The sequence below is a fragment of the Maniola hyperantus genome, chromosome 5 (assembly GCF_902806685.2).
Source record: "Maniola hyperantus chromosome 5, iAphHyp1.2, whole genome shotgun sequence".
Classification (NCBI taxonomy): Eukaryota; Metazoa; Arthropoda; class Insecta; order Lepidoptera; family Nymphalidae; genus Maniola; species Maniola hyperantus.
The window spans coordinates 8184509-8206642 of record NC_048540.1 but is presented as its reverse complement, the minus strand read 5'-3'; the positions used below and the strand labels follow the sequence as shown (position 1 = coordinate 8206642).

At 35.9% G+C, this 22134-nt stretch overlaps 2 protein-coding genes across 2 annotated transcripts in view; both read right to left on the bottom strand.

Moving 5' to 3' along the window:
• Positions 1 to 985: 985 nt before the first annotated feature.
• LOC117982240 (protein odr-4 homolog) lies at positions 986 to 7864 on the bottom strand. The gene is made up of 7 exons (XM_034968560.2): positions 7576 to 7864; positions 7309 to 7504; positions 5981 to 6327; positions 4727 to 4903; positions 3662 to 3869; positions 2129 to 2305; positions 986 to 1516 (listed from the first exon to the last, which is right to left on the bottom strand). The coding sequence occupies exons 1-7, from the start codon at positions 7669 to 7671 to the stop codon at positions 1326 to 1328; spliced, it is 1392 nt and encodes a 463-aa protein (XP_034824451.1). The 5' UTR covers positions 7672 to 7864; the 3' UTR covers positions 986 to 1325.
• A 2098-nt stretch (positions 7865 to 9962) lies between these two features.
• nudC (nuclear distribution C, dynein complex regulator) overlaps positions 9963 to 22134 on the bottom strand; it is a 41891-nt gene continuing 29719 nt past the window's right edge. Inside the window, exons 5-8 of the mRNA XM_034968570.2 lie at positions 14598 to 14786; positions 13097 to 13169; positions 11059 to 11188; positions 9963 to 10222 (exon numbers count right to left, since the gene is read on the bottom strand). Coding sequence (XP_034824461.1) covers positions 10171 to 10222; positions 11059 to 11188; positions 13097 to 13169; positions 14598 to 14786 — 444 coding nt within the window. The 3' untranslated portion in view covers positions 9963 to 10170. The remainder of the gene's footprint in view (positions 10223 to 11058; positions 11189 to 13096; positions 13170 to 14597; positions 14787 to 22134) is intronic.

Sequence of the window (22134 nt, the reverse complement as noted above, 5' to 3'; positions counted from 1 at the left end):
CTCATGGCCACTCTTATACGTAAGAACCGGCACTAAAATAAATGCGTGTGCGCAAGTCTCAATCAAAGAGGATATTCACAATGACAGCATTATAATGAACATTGTCATTTTCTTCACCCTGCCATCTACTGGATGATTATATTAAATTTAATATACGACAATAGATGGCGCTTTAGGATGCATTGAATCTCGATTTTTTATGCCTAGCTCTAGAATCCTTTAGGGCGATTGTCTTAAACCTGCATCAATCATTATTACAATCTCAATTGTTCTGATTGGCTGAATTTGTGCTATTCTTGTTGCAACAATGCATTGTGGCCAATAGTGAGCGAGCATTAACCAATCAGAGATGATTGCGATCGTGACATTGTAGCTGTCAAACTACCGCGGTAGGGCCAAAGAACGTTGATGAACCATTTTATTATGTTCGCCCATTACTATACAAGCTAAGATGCAGTAGGTACAAGAAAATATATCGTATCTTTGACTAGAAATGATTGTTACTGACATCACCTTCGTTTTCTACAAAATAATATCGGCTCGGCTGTGTGCAGTCAGCATTAATCAGTAGGCACTAGGCAACCATTGACTTATATATTACTTCATCGATGTAGGGAACATAACACGACCAATTTTGAGACAAATACTATAGAACAAGATCCAGGACCGCCAGACATTTCTTATTTTCTGAGAAACTTGTGTGTGATGCGACGTACAGTGCATACATCTTGAGAACTCACTCGCCATAATTATTTGCTCTGTGTGTTCATTTAGTCTTTAATTTAAGGGTGAACAGTACTTTTAACATGACAGTAGAAACAGTGCAAACATGGCGAGTGAGTTCTCAAAATGTACGCATTATACGTTAAAAGTGTACACTACCACTACTCTATCCCACACATAGAAAATAAGTAACTCTGGCGGATCTGGGATCTTGGACCACTAAACAAACGTCTTTCTCGTTTTATAAGAATAAAATGCAATATTATGAAAATATTTCTTTTATTTTGAATGTTAAATTACACGGCATTGTCTGTACACAACAGGTGCGATATTACTATTATGGATAATATGACTATTATAAAATTGTTATACTTTACCTATTACATTGAGTGCTGTTTTTATAGTCATAGGTTAGCAACAAAATAACAACAAAATAAATCTTACTCTTCAATAGATACATATACAGGGTATTATTTTAAAAGCTAAAACTGCTTAATGATGAAAAAAAGGTCTAAAGAACTGAAACTGAAAGATTTCGCTTGACTGGCCGCTCATAAAATAACACTCTGTATAATATTTTTTTAATACAACAATAATTACAATTAGGACCTAGAGAGCAGTTGACCAATGCACAGTGCAATGGAATCGTAATAATGGACAAATATGGAAACTATGAGGACGAACATAGCAAAGCAAATGCCTGTGATGTACATAAACTGGCTGGCTTCCTGCGGCGTCGCCAGGATCTCCTCGCTGCCTGTATCGCGGTCTAGGGCATCGAACTCAGAAGTATCTGAAATACAATACAGACGACATCTATGTAAATAAAATAACTACGGACCCGCCCCTGCTTCGCACGGGTACCTTTTTTCAATTTTTAGGGTTCCGTACCTCAAAAGGAAAATAGAAACCCTTACAGGATCACTTTGATGTCTGTCTGTCTGTCCGTCGTGTCTGTCAAGAAAACCTATAAGCTACTTCCCGTTGACTTAGAATCATGAAATTTGGCAGGTAGTAGGTCTTATGCACAAGTATAGGAATAAATCCGAAAACCGTGAATTTGTAGTTACATCACAAAAGAAATTAAAATGTGTCCATGAACAACTATAATTATTAGTATTTTCTTATTATATAAAGTAAGATAACTAATATACCAAGTGCGGTGAAAGGGCTTTATTTGTACATTCTTAAACAGATTTTTTTTAGAGCCTCGATAGCTCAACCGGTGAAGGAGTGGACTGAAAACCGAAAGGTCGACGGTTCAAACCCCGCCCGTTGCACTATTGTCGTACCTACTCCTAGCACAAGCCTGACGCTTAGTTGGAGAGGAAAGGGGAATATTAGTCATTTAACATGGCTAATATTCTTATTAAAAAAAAAAAAATAATGTGTGATTAGGCTTTACCTGCAGGTGTTTCAACATCACAAATCACATCAGCCTCCGTTATTTGCAAGTCCAGAAGCTCTTTGACTGACAGCAACGCTTCAGCCGGCGCCTCACCAGGAAACAGATAGTCGCACAGATAGAGGGTGCTCACCGGCACTAACACTCGCCTTGGTGGCTCGTTGAAACAGACCTTTTCTGAAATGTTGATGAGAAATGAAATGAAATGATTTTTTCTTTTTGCCCAATATGAGCAATAATTAAATATGGGATATTGATGGATATACAGCTGCACTCAGAGTCGCTAGTCGTTACTTAAGATTGAGTTAAAACGAGACATTTATGTGAGAGATAGCTCTGTCTCGTTTTAACTAAACTTAAGTAACGATTAAGCGACTCCGAGTACGGCAGATAGTCTGCTACACATTTTTACCTTTTATGTATGGCATGAAATATGTAGTAGTAGTATTTACTTTCAGGTAAAATAAAAGTCGGTCAAGTGCGAGTCGGAATCGCACATGAAGAGTTCCGTACCATCGTACAAGAAATGTAAATTTTTTTAATGCTCATGTTGGCCATTTTAAAAAATTATTGTTTTATAGCGGCAATAGAAATCTAAATATATAAAAGAGAAATACCACTCACTCACTCACTGACTAATCACGAAATCTCAGGAACTATAACGCCTACAAACTTGAAATTTGGAAGGTAGGTTCTTTCTAAGAATTAGGTGTCAGCTAAGAAACGGTTTTGAGAACATCCCCCCCTGAGAGAGGGAAAGGGGGGATCGAAGGTTGTATGAAAGTCCTATGTTTTTGAAGTTAGAGACATGAAAATCGACATTTAGGTTATCAACTTTAAATAATAAAAATCTGTATAAGTCAATGTAAGAAATTCCCCCCTTAAGGGTGGTAAAATAGGGGGGAAAGTTTTTATAGAAAAGTTTTAACTATTATTATTTTTACTTGAAATTGAAACGTAGGTTCTTTCTAGGGAGTAGGTATCAGATAAGAAAGGATCTAACCAAATTCTCCCCCTAAGGGGGTGAAATGGGGTTTGAAAAGTTGCATGAAAAATTCTATGTTTTTGAAGTTAGAGATATGAAAATTGGCATTTAGGTATTCTGGGTTCCGTGCCTTAAGGTGAGACTGAGTGAGTAGATAAGCGAGGCCTTTTGCAGCGGGAAAATTTTAGATCTCATGAGAAACCAGAAATTTTACGCGGACGAAGTCGCGGGCAACTGCTAGTACATAATATTCTGGGCAAATTTCAGCTTTCTACCTACTACGTTTCACGAGATACAGCCCGGTCACAGACTGAATGACGGACGGACGGACATAGTAATAGAGTCGCATTAAAAATAATGCAAGTATTGAAGATGTTGTAAAATACAGTCTATGGTAGTCAGGAATAATGTAGCTTTCTACTTGTGAAAGAATTTTCGAAATCGGTTCAGTGGTTCCAGAGATTACTTAAACTTACAAACTTTACCTCTTTATAATATTAGTATAGATGATATGAACTACTATATGATGTATGTAACAACGCAATCACCTTCAGGCAGCAAATTGTCATCAATCAATGCATCACAGTGCATTGTGAAGCGTGAAGCCAAGGAGCGGATTATGTCCTGTTTGACAGCAGCAATGGTTTCACTGACCGTGGCCTTGGGGTACATGAACACGCTCGACGACACGACACCACTGAAGTGTATGCTGCCATCGCACTCCAAATATTCTACTGTTTCTGGGAGACTATTTTCCTGAAAGAAAATTTCAAGTTGACTAAAAATATATTCAGATGAAGGAAACATTGTTAGAAAACTATAACAAGGTGTGTGAAGTCTGCCAATCCGCAATTGGCCAGCATTGTGGACAACAGCCGAAATCCATCTCATTCTGAAATCTGTGCTCAGTAGCGGGCCAGTGATGTATTCAGATATAATGTTTGACAACCAGTCAAATCAGTATCCTTTTATCAAACGTCAAAACACACGTTTAGTATGCGAGCTTCTATGAAATACTGGCATGTGACGTCACAATGATTTGACTTGCTTTTTTTAGTTTAATCCATAATTTAAAATGATTATTAGTTACACTTAAAACTTACTAAGGAGGTGATGTGTTTTACGTATTTCGGATGACCCTCTATTTAATAATCATGATTTCTTTAGGCTGTTATATTATGACTGTGTTTTATAAATATTTAAACAATGAGTTTATTCTTCCGAAATCATCAAACATTTGTGTCCAAATCATTGCCCCTATCATGTGTACTTCAAATTAGGCAAGCATCATTTGTGCTGTTGTGCAATAGTACCTAGTTTCGTTTCTCACGTCAAGACTACGGCTAGGTTGGCAAGACTTCCTGAATTTTGGCTCCAAAACTAATCATTCTATCTGAATTTTTTCGATAAGTTACTTAACAAAATTATTTGTCAAAAAAGACTACTTTTTTGACAAATAGCAACATTGCTGGGTAACTTATTAAAAGATCAGATAGATTGATTATTGATTGATTATATTAATTCTGGTTGTTAGCAACTTTGATATATATAGGCTCTTGTGTCTGTTTAGGTCTAGGTATTTAAGGTCATGAAGGTAAAATTGAACGACTTACGAATGGCACAAATAAAGATACATGCATGGATTTGGGTGGGTCTTGTGCAGGTTTAACACTATTTTTGGGCCTTTTCTTTTTGATAAGCTGCTCCAAAGCCTCCGAACCATCCTTCAGTTCTCCATCAATGAATATTACACTTGAATCAATAGTTTTGTGGGCAGATTCCAAAATTTGCTGAAATAATAGTTTAATAGAATATAGAACTGTGTGACCTAAATACACTTTCCGTAACATAAGTTTAATAGAAATATTAACAACTAGCTGATGCCCGCAACTTCGTCTGCATGGAATTAGGCTGGTTTTTTAAAAATCCTGTGGGAACTTTTTGATTTTCCGGGATAAAAGTGGCCTATGTCAATTGTCACTCTCCGTCTTTATCCCATGCAAAAAATCACGTCAATCCATTGCACTTGTGACGTGTCACGTGACTGAAGCACAAACCAACAAACAAACACATTTTGCATTTATATATGGGTAGTGATTAATTGTATATTTTAAACTAAACGTATAACTTGCACACACTCACACATAATAAATAGGTATACGTTTGTTTTTCTTAGTTTGCTTAAAAAATACACAAATATCTGAAACCTCGGATGAAAGCGATTTGCCTGGCGCTCTAGACTTACTAGAGTTAGGTTTTTCACTGCAATCATGATTCCATTGTCAGTTTGCAGTAACAAGGTCGTATGGGCAGCGTATAGTGCACCTCTTACGCATTTCAGCAAGAAGCTGCTTGTTTAACTTTTAAGTTAACTATAAAGGAGAACTGTAGTACGATATATTATAGTGTGTGAGAGGGAATGATTAAAAGTTTACACAACCATTTTCAATTCACTTTTGCATTGGCGCAAGTTTTTTTATTAATCTGACATATTTTGTAAGGATTGGCATTTGGCACAAGTTGTAAACCTTAATACTTCTTTAATCACAACTAAAATAGCTTGCATTCTGGAGACAGAGAATTATTATTTTTGGGGAAACCAGGGATTTAAACAGAAATTTAGAAAATTGTTCCTCATAGACATAGTTTTCGTTTGCTCTCATCTATTCATCACTATTACTATTATAAATGCGAAAAAGTTTGTTTGTCCTTCAATAACGTGATTTATGCACATATTGATATTTGCACTGATATAGTTATAGCCCTGGATCTATGTTTATTCCAAGACTCAAAAAGTTCCTGCTGGAATTTTTCAATCTAAAGCCACACAATCGAACATTATTGAGAACAAAATAAAAATTACTTACCTGGAATTGCTGTTTAACTGATATCCCACTCTTCTTAACAATCACTGGATAAACATCATCAAATTCATAATAGCAGTCTAATCTCTGCCACTGTTGAGGTTTTGCTACAAATTTCCAATCAACATTCTTCATAGTAGATTTTCCAGATCCAACTTCAATACTTTTACATGTTAATACTTTTGTATTAGTAGACATGTGTAATATAAGCCTGTCATTGGAATATGGATAGTTGGCGTACATGTACTGGTTAGCACTTAGAGCTTTGTATGTGTAGTTTAATACTGATCTAACTTTGCTGAAGTAGTTGGGATCCTCAAAGATGTCTTCATCGCTAGTAATGAAAATACCTGAAAGAACCACATAAAAAGTAGTAAGAGTCGCCATAAATGTGGACAGCTTGAAGTAGTTATACTGCCTACTTAAAGTTGTTACTGCATAGACAACCACAACCTTCCTGAAAATACACAAGCATGCTTGAGCAGTCACACCTATTCTGCCAGTAGAGGACCTAGTGAACAAAAAGGTGTAATTGCACAAAAAACTTTACAGATTGAGCAAAAAACTGAATGAAAACTATCGAAACTTAACTATAATTGTGTAATTCAGACTCAATTTAGCACAATTTTAGGCAATGCTTGAAAATGAATTCCAGTTTCTATTCAGTGATCAAAATCATGAGCTTTGGAGTCAACTTCAGTACATTTTAACACTGTTTTGCTTGGAAATAAGTCCAGTGGATTATAAATGTCCAGATTAAAGTATTTCAATTACAAGTGTAACAACACTGTTTTGTTCTCCAGCTTGTTAGTTAACAATTCAACTACAGTCAACTGCTTGAGTAATCTGAGTATGTTGTTCAATGATTAACTGCTTGAGCTATCAAGTGAAAGTTTTTTTAAACAAGTCTACATGATAACATTCCTAGTATTTAGTTTCTACATTGCTTGGATACCTATTAAAATTTTGTAAATAGCTTTTAAAAATTTAAAAATAACCACTCTATGAGAAATCATTTGTTTTTCCAGTCTCAGTTTCACTAGTTGATTCAACCAATTCACTGCTGGACATAATTATCTTTGAAAGCATCTCCAAATAGGTAAATGTGCTTGTGTTCAGCGGCTTTCAGCAACTCCTTAAGATTGTCTCAGCACAATTTCACTAAGTACCTAGGTACTTGATTTTCAAAAGGCACCCACTATTGTCATCACGTGTATTCTGAACAAGCTTAGCGCTTAGTTTGAGGCGAAGGGGCATATATACTTTGATTTCATTTTAGTATGGACCTACCTACATAAATATCTCTCTCTAGTAGACGAGTCTCAACTTACCCTGAACAAACATTCCGCCGGGTAACATGCGCGTGACATGTTTGGCGTGATCCGCCACCCACGCTTCTGATACACCCAGCAAATTCCGAGCAGACTCTGTTTTTTCAGATTCGTAACTAGTTTCTGAACCAGAGTCTGGACTTTTCTCCTCGGGAGTTCGTGCTAAATGAATTATGTTTTCACGAGCCTCTGTTATCTACAAATAGCATAAATTTAAGAAAATAAGTATAAATGAAGACAACGCAAATCAGACTGGTTTTTGCTTACCTGGCCCAATATTAGACCCAAAACAAAGTTTTCCTGTGAGGCATATTGTTCTAAATATTGGAGACAATATTCAGGAGAGTAGACTGTTCTGACCATTATTGGAGATTATTGCGATAGCATTTATAACTAAAAACAAATACTTAATAGTTTATTTGATATGATATTATATTTTATTTTGTAAGACAGATGTCGTGGCGACAAAATACAAAATATTCACGATTTTTGGCACATTTTTGGTCAATCTTGAATCATGATTTTTGGATGTTATGTTAATGGCATTTGGCACGTTATTGGTCTGTGATCAAAATGTCAATTATCTTTCAATGTCAAACATATGTCAAACAACATTCCAGTGTTGCCAGAGCATTGAAGTTGAAAAGTACCTATCCGTAGATAGAATAATAGGTAGATTTAAGTACTGTGTAACCGCGTATGAGATAGCGATAGCACGACGCAACGATGAATAACACGACAATTATTTCCATTGTTTAGTAGTCAATATTTGTATTAACCGATCAACAATATTTGTATTAAACGTTTTTTATGTGAAAACAAGTAAATAACTCATGAGAAATACAACTACGCCACGAATTCTCAAAGTTTGTTTTGCAACTCCTTGTATGTATTCTTCAAAAAAACCAGTTACACGATAAGAGACAAAAATAGGTTAGCTGCGTCTCTGTTTATCACATTAGTAACTTTATCTGTGCTCTCTTTTTAGTGCGAATGAGAAAGCAAACGTTCCTGTATCTATCTTTATTACTCTATCTACGTACCTATCAAAACGTGATCAAAACATAGTCTCATCTAGACAGAGTAAAAAATCTAGACAAAGGAACGTTTGCTTTCTCATTCACACTAAAAAAGAGCACAGATAAAGTTACTAATGTGATAAACAGAGGCAGCTAACCTATTTTTTTGTCCCTTATCGTGTAACCGATTTTTTCAAGGAATACAACTTTAGTTGCAAAACAAACTTTGAGAATTCGTGGCATCATTGTATTTCTCATTAGTTTTTTACTTGTTCTCACATAAAAAACTTTTAATGCAAATATTGTTGAGCGGTTTATACAAATATTGAGTACTAAACAATGGTGAATGTCGTGTTATTCATCGTTACGTCGGGCTATCGCTATCTCATACGCGGTTACACAGTACTTTAGTCTAGCTTTTTTAATCTGTCTACGAGTCTCATACAGTGTGACAAGGCCATCGACCACCCATCGACATAGTAGGTAATAATTCTTATACGAAGTAGTACATAAAAATTCTTTGGACAAGGCTCTCTTGGCACTTGAATGACAATAAAAGGGGGGCGCTGTTGGAGAACAGAGGCTTAGAATATTCAAACAAGAACAAAGGGGACGAAGGGGACACTTGGCGGCAATATTAGTTCCAATTTTTGCTACGCGCCAAGATAGCCTTGTCCCACTGAGTGAGATCATCGATTTCAGAAAGTAGGTAATAGTTCCATAGAATAGTTCTTAGAATTTCTTTGAGTGAGATCTATGTATAGAACGCACTCTGACTTCTATACATAGTTATCTGTGGCAGCACTGTAATTTGCAGTGTTGCATGATTCAATACGAATAGTATTCCCGAAATGTAGGGACAAAAATTATGGAATGGGAAAAGCATGTACCTAGTTACTTACAACCATCAAGCAAGCATGCGGGAACTGAGGCGGAAACGGGAAACCAGACCAGATGAGAAAGAAAGAAATATCCATAAATCTCGTGCTTGTGATGCAGGTGTGTAGGTACATGCCAGGTTTGAAACCGCAACCTTGTGGCTGCGTTAGTTAGAGCCCGTGTTGCTTATTTGATAGGGCTACCATAACAATAAAATCTCCCTTAATATTATTCTCGATTCGGTTGTTGAGATATATCATTTGTAGTTTTCTCTTGATGAATATCTTGTCTTGCATAAAACGTAGTGATTATAATACTCTTAGGTCTTGCATTTGAAGTCGGAAACAACTGCGCTGAATATCATTATTATAATATTATTTAATATCAAGTATTTATTGCGTATTATTATTACTTGAGGCATTTCTAAATGCACATTGCACACCCATGAGGGTAATGTGGTAGCGGCTTCCTCTTAAAAATTGTGACATCGGGGAAAAAAGGAATCGAGTAATATTTTTTTTGACGAATTAGACGGTTTTAATAAGTGTGCTAAGGCATAAAAATTAGTAATTTGATTAAAAAGTAAAAAATAAGTAGGTACCTAGGTAAATTATTTAATGTAAAAGGAATGTCCTATTAGTTTTCTGTGTTCCATGCCCTCCTATGAAGGAGGAGGTCTCCTTCTTTTTGTCCTCCTTATAATATTTTTTTTAATGTACCTACTTAATGCACTCAATCTTTAAATAAAACAAAATGTTTTTGATTTATTTTTCTTTATTCAAGACAATCATTTAATTTTACAACATAATATTATTGTATACTAGACCCCATAAAATCAAGAAACATGGATGGTGATCGTCGAATTGGTTTCAATTTTCGCATAGAATAAGTAGTTTTGCTAGTAATTTGATTTTGATTTGAAAAACTTGGCTCCTGTAACATCGAAGTATGATTTCATTATCTCTTAATTAAATTTGCACTTCGAGAAATCCATTTCCGGATGTTGTTCCATAAACCTGTAAAAATTAGGACAATAAAATCACGTGTAAAGCGTTTATCTATATTACGCGACTGGTCGAGATGGCAATCAGGCTATGAGCTCGGGGGACGCCCCGCATACCCGCACGTCACCCGCACCGGGTTAACGTGAGGGCTGTGCGGGACGTTCATTTCCCTGTTGTCATCTCGACCTGTCGCGGACTATACGTACCTATACGTATATATTATGTACGTAGATATAATGCTAATCATCTTATGTAATCGCAACGATTTGCGGAAATGGTTCATAATATCCAAAGTTCCTATCCAAGGCGGTACTATTAACAAAACTGGTTATAGAATCTGTTTTCGTAAGCGATTTTATTGATATTTCTGAACATACCTATCATAATTTTATTGACTCTATATATTCAGTAGCATAGCAATTACATCAGTTCCTCATGCTTTAATCATAAGTTCAATTTATGTAAGACTAGATGATGCTCGCGACGTCGTCCGCGTGGACTTAGGATTTTTAAAAATCTCATGGGCACTCTCCTTGGTGTCCCGAAAAAAAAGTAGCCTATATCCATCCCCGAGATGCAAGCTATCTCTGTACCAAATTTTGTCCAAAAAGAGAGACAGAGACATATTTTTATCATTAAGGTATCATATTATTGGTATGGATCAAGATGACAATAGGGGAGTGAACGCCCCGCCATCCCCCGCGCTAACCCGGTGCAGGCGAGCGCGGGTGACGTGTGGGTGTGCGGGGCGTCCCCCCGCTTCATACTCCGATTGCCATCTCAACCTGTTGCGGACTATACCTATTTATCCAAGTAACACTTTCTCTTTACACTGAAGGTTTACTTACTTTTTGAGTACATCTTGCTTCTTTTGTTCGTCACTAGTGGGCAGTCCCATTTCTTTCTGTCTTTGATCAAACATCATTTTTTCTACTAAGCCTCTTGTTTCTCCATCTAGGTCTGATAATTTTGAAGGTTCTAGAAGCAAACAGAAAGTATTAGGATATTACCGTATTCAAAGGCAGTTTTACGAATTGCGCCTCCTATTTATAACATGCACAACTTCGTTGTTTTTTTAGGGTTCCGTACTTCAAAAACATAAACGGAACCCTTATAGGATCACTTCGTTATCTGTCTGTCAAGAAACCCTAGGGGGTACTTTCCGTTGACCTAGGGCAGGTAAGTAGGTCTTATAGCACACGTAATGGGAAAATCCGAAAACCGTGAATTAGTGGTTCCCCCCACAAAAAAAATTGAAATGTGTACATGAACAAATAATTAGTATTTTCAACTTTCAAAGTAAGATTACAATACCAAGTGAGGTATCATATGAAATGGCTTTACCTGTACATTGTAAAACAGATTTTTATTTATTTTTATTTTATTTTAGATTTATCGTACAAAATGTTAAAAAACTACGACTGTAGTACGGAACCTTCGGTGCGCGGGTCTGACTCGCGCTTGGTCGGTTTTTTATACAAATAAAACGATTATTTATTATTCAAATAAACCTTTACAAGTGCTTTTGAATCGTCAATGAAATTACAACTGGTTCAGAATGCCCTTCCTACCAAGAACGAGTAAGAAATTCGGCGGTTGCCGGTTACATTAGGTAGGTACCTACATAATTACGTACTAGCTGATAGATTATTAAAAGTTCCATGAAAACTCTTTGATTTTCAGGTGGAAAATAGTCTATGTCACTCTCTAGGTCTTTAACTATAAGTCTCACAAATTGCTAATGCGCATGGCCGCCATTTTAGTGACGTCAGCACTAGACTGAAGCTTCGAGCTGATGGTAGATTTTTATTTCGGCTGACGTCAAAATGACGTCATTTCGATGTTAATGAGACATGGTTCCAGCGCAATAGCAATTTGTGGGACTTATACATATTATATCCATGCAAAAATCATGTCGATCAGTTGCACCGTTGCAGCGTGATTGAAGTATCAACAAACCAACAAACAATCACTTTCGCGTCTATAATATATGTAGTGATTTTGTAAGTAAAGTCAGCGAGAGGTCCTAGGTGTCAAAATTTCGATGAACCTACCGTTTATTTGCCTAGCCTGAACAAAATAAATATAACCTTTAATATTATAATAAGTACCAATTACCAAGCCTGCTTTACGGCCACATTGCCGTCAATGGCATTAAGCAAAAAGTTTTTATAAAATTCCCACAACTCAACACCCAGACTGGCCGTGTCTGGGCGTCCTTGAATGTCTTACAAACTAGGACGCATATGGGAAATCCGGACGGAAGGCGATCGTATCATTTATACATCTGGCATTTAATTAAGCTAAATCTGCCATCTGATCAACGCAATCTGTTTAACTAGCGCTTAAACCATTTAATTGGAATGCAGACGTTGCAGACCTAACGATCGTTAAAATACCTACTATATTGTGATTTGTGATAGTGAAAAATAGGTCTTAAAGTATTTATGGAAATCCTAATAATATTATAAATGTGAAAGTGTGGATGTTTGAATGTTTGGATGTTTGTTACTCAATCACGCAAAAACGACTGAACAGATTTGGATGAAATTTGAAATGGAGATAGATTATACCCTGGATTAAAACATAGGCTACTTTTTATCCCGGAAGTTTCCGCGGGTTTTTGAAAAGTAAATCCACGCGGACGAAGTCGCCGGCATCAGCTAGTATGACATAAAACAACTTTCTGTTAGAATGATTAAGTTTTGGAATGAAGTCTACATGAATCGTATTTTTCGGTAATTAATTTTATCTAATACGGTAACTTAGAGACGGTAGATCATATAGAAATGAGACATGGGTTGCACGAAACTTTTCAATGAAAACCGGAACTCTTCTACGTTTAATGAAATCAAAATAATTCTGTCTTCTACACAATACCATTACCTGGATTAATTTTTCTGGTAGAGATTTCGGGATCGGTTGTAACAAGTCTGCCCCACCAGTTCATTTTGTTTACCTGTTAAACAAATCAATTTTTAATACTTACTTAATGGTTTAAATCAAATTTTTTTAAACAGAAATTCGTCGTTACTGCTATAACTCATTCATTGCAAAAAATCATCAAGTACTGTTTACAACAATTAAGCCCTGAGCTATAGATATATGTAATTAGAACTTGTCTTGACGGTAATATACAACTACAACAAGAACTCGTCTAGTTGTAAACTACACTAGGTGATTTTATGCAATGAAACCGACGAATTATATAATTATGCAGAAAATTTTGAAAAGGTAAGGACCTCATAATCAGCCGTAAAAAAATGTTGCAGAATATGCTTATGCTTAAAGAGTAGCTTTCATGGCGCATAAGGTTTTTTGTCGCAGTTATTTGGCATCTCACTGGAAAAGCCAAAACTTCCCATGTTGCGAAATAATGGGGCACAAATTGTCATACATTTTCCGATATACCTAAGGCATTCCATCTTAGCAGGTTAGCATCTTCGTAATAAATTAAAACCGGCTACAAGTCACTTGTTTTAATCAGTGCAATCACTCGATCACACAAACCTCGATTGTTAAGTTCTAAAATAAAAACCGACTTCGTTACATAAACACTAAAAATTTAAAAATAATTTAATTTATTACCGAATATATTATGTATACAAGAGTTATTATAGTTCCATAATAATACTTTTTGGTGCCGGTGCCAATTAGCTTTAGCTGCGCGAATCGTCTAGACTTCATATTTTTATGGGACTCCACAATGGCACCTCATTGGCACCGACCCCAAAAAATATTATTATGGAACTATATTAACTCTTGTATACATAATATATTCGGTAATAAATTAAATTATTTTTAAATTTTTAGTGTTTATGTAACGAAGTCGGTTTTTATTTTTTTTGTAAAAAAATTTTATTTCACAATTTTTAGTGGCCCCATGGAATTATGCTATGACTGGTTAAAAATCTACTGTTTACTAAGCTATTACACTGATCGCGAGCAATTTAATCTTATCCGTTGAGGAGTTCCAGTATCTATCTTCGAAGATGTTCATCAGATCTTCACCAAATTGAAATGGGACCAACTTTGAAGTATACCCTTTCAAACAAAAAAAGAATTTTCAAAATCGGTCCAAGCGTTTTTGAGTAATCGGGGAACATACATAAAAAATAAAAAAAAAAAAAAAAAAAAAGATTCCGACGAATTGAGAACCTCCTCCTTTTTTTGAAGTCGGTTAAAAATAGAAAATTAAAGATCGAATAAAAGCATAATAAGGTATATTGTACGCGACAGGCAATAGCAATCGGAGACGGAACGCCCCGCACACCCGCACAACCCCCACGCTAACCCGGTGCGGGCGAGCGCGGGTGACATGCGGGTGTGCGGGGCCCCCCGCCTCATACCCCGATTGCCATCTCAACCTGTCGCAGACTACACCTACCTTCTCTAAGTTGACTAGTAAATTGCGGCCATCCTGTAGCACCCACGTAGACTCCTCGACTTTGACATCTGCGTCCAGTTCACCATCGATAATAAACGGCTGCCCTTTTATGCCCACTTTTAGATGACGTTTGTTGATAATTACAGACAGATCGCGCGGGCGAAGCACTTGGCGCAGTGGAACTCGCAACTGTGCAATAAAAAAAACATTCATTGGATACCTTTTTTGCAATAACCAAAATGTCGGTAATAACTCAGTAGGTAGGTACTCATCTCAATTCTCGCATAGTCATGCGAATCAATTTAAAATCGACAAATCATTTGGAATAATAACAATTTATTTGATAATATCTCTGACCACAAAATATACTTACCTACTTCTATTCTTGCATTTAAATACCTAACTTTATCAAATAAGAATCTATATTTAAAAAATGGCAAAATATCCTGTAGGTATTACAGGATATTTTTGGCAGAAATTACTGAGAATAAGGTGATCAAAATTATTGTTGAATAGCTGATGACCGCGACGTGTTCGTGTGGATTTAGGCTGCCAAAAAACTTTGGAAACCCTTTGCTTTTCCGGAATAAAAAGTTGCCTATGCCAATTTCCGGGAACTAAGCTACCTCTGTACCAAATTTCATACAAATTATTTAAACGGATGGGCCTTTAAGAATCCCGTGGGAACTCTTTGATTTTCCGAGATAAAATGTAGCTCATGTCCGTCCCCGGGATGTAAGCTAACTCTGTATCAAATTCAAAACCTGTTAAACTGTTGGCCCGGACAAGCTAGCAGACAGACAGACACACTTTCGCATTTATAATATTAGTATGGACTAGTATGGATGAATTGTATTTTAAGTTAATGGATTTTGTCTGAAAATAAAGATAATTATTATCATAAATAATATACCTACAACAGTAACTAGAATCATTTTAGAATTTAGTCTGCAGATTAGAATGGAGAGATTATAAGCATTCCGGTTTGACAAAAGGTGATAGAAAAAGTCAAGATCTAGATCTACAAGTTGCAACAGGAAAATAACTCACTACGAAATATAAACAGTTTTACTAAGGTCATTATAAGATGTGATTAACTTCATAAAATAACCTTAAATAAATCATACCTAATTAAAATCACGCGTATACGGATATGGCTGGAAACAGTGGAAAAAAGCTAATTTTGCAAAGGTTAGCAGATATGAAAGCTCTTACGACATTTCTCTTAAGTTAAATTAAAATACAATTACTATCATTTAGTAAATTACAAGTGGCAACAAGAAAAAAATGTAGCTTTTGCAGCTAGGTACCTATACCTAACATGTAAAAAACGGTTCACCTTGAAAATAAGGACTAAAATCAAAATCGTACTTTTGACATGACAGTTGACCCATAGAGTTAAAATGGCGCGTGAGGAGTCATTTTTACGGACTATATTTTTATTTTATATGCATGACAAAGAAGCTACGAGAACCGAAAACCGAAGCCAAAACTGATATAAATATTTGTCGGTGCAACTTCAATTTGACGATACAGAAGATTTTGAAAATGTATGACTTGTCCTTGTCCTTGTCAAACATTTTCAAAATCTTCCGCCGATGAATTGGAATAACTTCGAACTGGGATCTTTACCTAGAAGTTACCTACTTCCTGGAATCAGTAATTTCATCATCAATCCATTACATATTAAGCGTTTTTAATTCAACATTGCGTCAAGTGAGCAAAAAATCTCCAGTGCCTATTAGGTGTGTTTAGTAAAGAGGAACTGAATTAATTCTCAACATTTGCATTTACGAAGTTTAGCCATAAATGGATGTACGAAGAACAATCTTATCATAATACATGCAACTTAATGTTGTTGATGTCGTTAGTGGAATTGTGTCCGCGAGAACAAGGTGCAGGTCGCTCACTTGCGTCATAATAGCATGCATAGAATACGGAATGATCAAATCTTAAACAACAAAATATTGTTTCACAAGAGGAACGCCTCGAAAGAACGCGACCGACCACGAAGGCGTGATGACCTCGCATTCCTCGCAAGGACGAGGTTCATATGAATTTATAGATGTCTGAACCGGACCACGAACTAAAGTTGTACGTCATTAAAATGACGAATTCCGGCTTACCGAAACGGTACACGAATTCAAGCGGTATAATGTTAAATGGTGTCGAGAAAAGTACCCACTAAGTACCCTTACAATTTCCATAGCAAGTCATTCGTGTATTTCATTCAAACATGCTACTACGAGTAGTTAACTCCTCTGGGGCAAAGTAGGCTTTAGTGTCAGGGTCACAACCATCAGAGCAATCGCCCTAGCTAAAAACTACGGTAACCTGTCAAATCTAGATTAAAATATAAAGCAGACCGTTGCCTGAGTGCTAGAGATATTAATACTTATATTAAGTTGGGTAGTGCTCGGCTGAGGATCGGGTTACACGGCCAAGACATTGTTTAAAACTTTATTATGAGTATGCAATATATCAAATTCTATTCTATAGCTATATTATAATATAGCAAGGGTACCTAAATCTATCACTGCATCACCGTGCTATTTTCCCCGCAAGTTTCTGTGACATGGCTTCATATAATTTCCATGTCGCACAGAAATATATTACAGAATAAATCTGTTAAAAAAATCGCACGGTGAAATTTTGCAGTGTGGGCTTACCCTTATTGGAGTCTGTATTAAATGGAGTATCTTTTATATTCAGGGTAGATAACTTTGATATGCTTATTAATTCATGTACCTACCTATTTGTCAAGTTCAAACTATAAATACCAATGTACCAATTACGTGGTAAGGTGACCATTAATAAAGACATATTGATATGCATTGAGTGAAAAAAGCAATACCGCTACGGTAAAAAAATATTTAAGTTTTCTTAACTTTTAAAATTCGTAAAATCTATGGAATCTCTCACATCTGGACGTACCTACAGGCTTTCTCGTTTCTTTTATGACCGAAATTAAGTGTTACTATAATTAATTACAGTAACACCATCGACAGTTCTCAGATAGGTTAGGGTATCTGTACCTATTCGTACGTTAAGTTCATTAGCAACGTTTTCATGTAACACCATCGACAGTTCTCAGATAGGTTAGGGTATCTGTACCTAATCGTACGTTAAGTTCATTAGCAACGTTTTCATGTAACACCATCGACAGTTCTCAGATAGGTTAAGGTATCTGTACCTAATCGTACGTTGAGTTCATTAGCAACGTTTTCATTTGTTAAAAATTATATGGCCCAAAATAACAATGTTGCTTACCGACAGACTACAGATCGATTGATCAATAATTTTGGCCGTTGGTCAAGAGCTCTGTGACACCACAAATTCTTTCTCTAGCATCCGGTTATTTTGATTGAATTATCATGATTACGCCTAAAGACTGGCAAATGAATCGATCGGACATGTGCAAATGGTCTGCTAGGTTGCACTATTTGACCCCAATAAATTGAATAGCGAGTTTAGTTTGTCATGCTATAAATTGGAATTATGTAAATGTAAAAAAAACGGCCAAGTGCGAGTCAGACTTGCCCTCATAGGGCTCCGTAGCTTGGAAATTAGCATTTGAATATTTATTCAGATAAGTAAATTATTAACAGTCTACAGTCTCAAAAACAAATTATATTTGGGACCGCAAAATTTAGTTTTTAAAAATTTATAGCTGTTTGCTAACAAACTGTGCTTGTTAGAGACTTTATTTAATTTTCATGGAAACTTATAGTGTATAGACACTATCCTAAGTATACCTATTATATTACTTCAGAATTTTGTGCTTTGCCAGAGATAAGGATGAGAATGTAAAAATAAAACCCTTTGATTATTATTCCACTGTAAAACTATTGCGATCCAGCACTTTCAAATGACTCCTTTTGAAATAAAGTTGGACAAGCGTTATTCAAAACTATTCCAAAATTTTAATGATACTAAGCACTTTTGTGACAGACGGACATATACACTCCATAAGGGTTATTTTTTACCATTTTGGTGCGGAACTCTAAAAAAGTTTTGACGACTTCTATGGCAAGCAAGAAATCCCAGGCATTCTTAACAATACCTGCCGGGTTAAAAGAAAATGATATTAAGTTATGAGAAAGTTACTACACAGTACCTACTAAATGTCTAAATTTTTTAACATTAACTTAAGGCTTAATATTGTAACTAAAGTGATTGTAATGGTTATGAAATACAACTGACTAAACCTCTTGCACACTGTGGATTACAACTTAAGAACAAGACTAATTGATGTATTTAGTACTTATTAAATGTTAAATGTCTTTTTCAAAGATCCATCTGGAATATAGAAAGACTGGAATATTAAAGATTCTTTATCTGTCATATCTGTTCAAAACAAACATTGCTCAAACGTGAATTGTGTTATAAGTATGATATTTGTAGACTATGATCTGGCATGGGCTTTCTAAAGTACCTACCTACTTAGTTTGAGAGGCGTCAGTCAGGTATGAACACGAACGTAATAAGGGTATGAAATAATTTATTTATGCGACTTTTTTAGACTCCATAGTGCAAATATTATGGAGAACACACTGCCTTTCACATGCGATGATTGTTCCGATCAACTGGAAACAACCTCGCCCTTTAATTATACCAGTATCGCAAACAACAGCTTATTACAAATAAGTTATGTCTGCTCTGTTGTAGTTTTGTGCCATGGAAGTGGAACTATCTATCCCACGAAAAACATTTCATGTAAAGGTTGCCAAGACTCACAAGTTCATAATGCTTTCACTGTAAAAAAGTTATGAGATTTCTAGTAGAGCCAAGCCCCAAGCTGAGCTTTGATTTGTGCTGCCCGTGTCCAAAGTATACAGCTCTTAAGCGCTCTTGACTGTATCACATTTCATTATATAATATTAAATAACAAATAACTGTACATATAGGCCCTGATTCTACAATTCCTACATCGTGGTAAAAAAGTATGGCTTGGCCGTTTAATGTTGAAATCTCGAAAATGCAATACGTGGGGCCATTTCTTGAGTGTCGCATAAACTATTCCTTATGGGCTTAAATGTTAAGTAAAAGGCTAGATTATTGACACTTGGTACGTTTGACACATCTACCACTGACATCTTATCCTGAAAATTTCAGCATTCTCGCGACAGAATTTAAAGATATGCTTCCCCCATACGAGGGTTTGGAGGGGGAAAACTTCCGATTTCTAAGTTTTCCTGTTGTTTAGACATATATACTTTCTAGCTTACATACCAAATTTCAGTCTTCTAGGACTTCTGGAAGTACCCTAAAATTTTTGACTACGAATTATGATGATCATCAGCGAGTCACGAAATCAACGTATTTCAGGTATCAATAAATCTGAAACCATAAAAGCTAGATAATTGATACTTAGTACGTTTAATAAGTTCGCTGAGAACACCTTATCCTGAAAATTTCAGCTCGAAAATACGACGAAACGCTTCGAGAAAAGGTACGTAGTGCCCCGTCCTTTAGTTTGGCTCGTCTTGGCGGGGGCACTGCCGTGCTCCCTGATTAAATAAAGGACGTTGTTACAGTAATTTTGTTAACAACTAAATATCCTTCATCATCATCATGTTCAACCCATTGCCGGCTCACTACAGAGCACGGGTCTCCTCTCAGAGTGAGAAGTGTTTTGGCCATAGTCTACCACGCTGGCCATGTGCGGATTGGTAGAAATATCCTTAGTAGAACTTAATTACATGAAACAAAATTTTAAAATCAAGTAAATCTTATTACGAATTAGTTATGTCTACTCTGTTTTAGTTTTGTGCCATGGAACTATCTACATATTTAAAAAAGACGTTTTGTTAAAAACCTATGGATATAGAACTAAATCCCTACTTCAAACAAAATTTTAAGATCAACTAAGTCACCTTACTCTTTTGTCTTATTATTATTATTATTGTAAATAAATAAATAAAAATCTTTTTTATTCGTATAAACTTTTACAAGCACTTACGAATAGTCGGATGCATCTACCACTGGTTTGGTGTGTTCGTGTAAACTACTGTCTGCTATTATTGAATTAATTTAATATTATTAGATTATCTTAAATATTATTAATAATATTTATAATTATTAAAAATGTTTATTATTACCTGATACACGCAACTTCGTCCGCGTGGATTTTTAAAAATCACGTGCGAATTCTTTGATTTTCCGGGATAAAAAGTAGCCTATGCCACTCTTCAGGTCTTTAACCATACCCATGCAAAAAATCACGTCAATGCGTTGCTCCGTTGCGATGCGATTGAAGGACAAACCAACAAACAAACACACTTTCGCATTTATAATATGGGTATTGATATATGATGGTTAATGATTAATTTAATAAAATAAAATGGGTTATTCTGATGTGACTAATTGAATTTGATGTGTTCACACTCACAGTGCAAGTTTTGCGGCAAGACGTTGATATTAGGCAATGACAAAATGATGAACAAGTACACGATCTCAGTAACGATGAATCTGAGCGTGCGACTGAGAAATTAAGTAAGCCTTCAGTCTTTTGTTGCTTTAACAAATTACTTTTTATAAAAACCTTGCAGTAACTGCGCTCAATAGCATAATGCTATAATACCTTCACACGGCTACAAACATAACACGCTGTAATGATAGCCATGTCTCAGAACGCTAACAATGTTTTTCAATAAATATTGAATATTCTTAAATAAACAAGCAACTAGGTGTATAATACTTAAATAAACATGAAATCTTAATTCTAGACCTCAATAACAACAATCCTAGCTTCTCAATGGGGCCGATTCTCTAGTACACAATCTCTAAACTAAACTAAATTAATAGTTCTAAATCTAGTGCTCTCCTTTTCCGCAAGCAACATTATGAAAGGGATAGCAATAGATTTAGACGTGCTATTTTAGTTTAGTTTAGAGATTGTGTACAACGGAATTAGCCACATTATCAGGTTAAATAGCACCGACAAATTAAAAGCTTGAACCTTCAACTCATCTCAATCAAGAAATGTTACGCTCGATTCTGATTATACCTAATATGCTTTATGATTGGGTCCAGTGACCAGTCGTATAGTACATTTTGTAATTTATAAAACAAAACATACGACAAAAAATAACCACTAAGGTCGTTATTGTAGTCAATGATAAATTTCATCATTATCATCATCACGATCAACCCATCGCCGCGGCCGTCTCAATATTGCGCCCTGGTCTCCTTTCAGAATGATAAAGATTTGGCCATACCACGCTGGCCAAGTGCAGATTGGCAGAATTCACACCTTTGAGTAAATTATGGAGAACTCAAGGCAGGTTTCCTCACAAAGTTTTCCTTCGTCGTTAAAAGCCGTGATATTTCACTGCTTAAAACGCTCGTAACTCCGCACATAAGTTAGAAGTGCGTGCCAGGAAATCGGAATCGAACCCCAGACTCCCTATTGGAAGGACAACGTCTTAACCACTAGGCTATCACTGTTTTTCACGATTTTAGTATAAAATAATAGCAAAATTTTGAGAGCTTAACAGTGCCCAATACGGTATTTAACACCAAGCAAGAAAAAATC

What these genes read in the sequence shown, in the direction of transcription:
- LOC117982240 (XM_034968560.2), bottom strand. Translation starts at nt 7,671, where the DNA reads ATGGTCAGAACAGTCTACTCTCCTGAATATTGTCTCCAATATTTAGAA. An exon ending in TATCTTTATTTGTGCCATTC is followed by an intron (nt 3,870 to 4,726) that starts GTAAGTCGTTCA and finishes ATTTTCTTTCAG; the next exon opens with GAAAATAGTCTCCCAGAAAC. An exon ending in TGACAATTTGCTGCCTGAAG is followed by an intron (nt 2,306 to 3,661) that starts GTGATTGCGTTG and finishes TCAACATTTCAG; the next exon opens with AAAAGGTCTGTTTCAACGAG.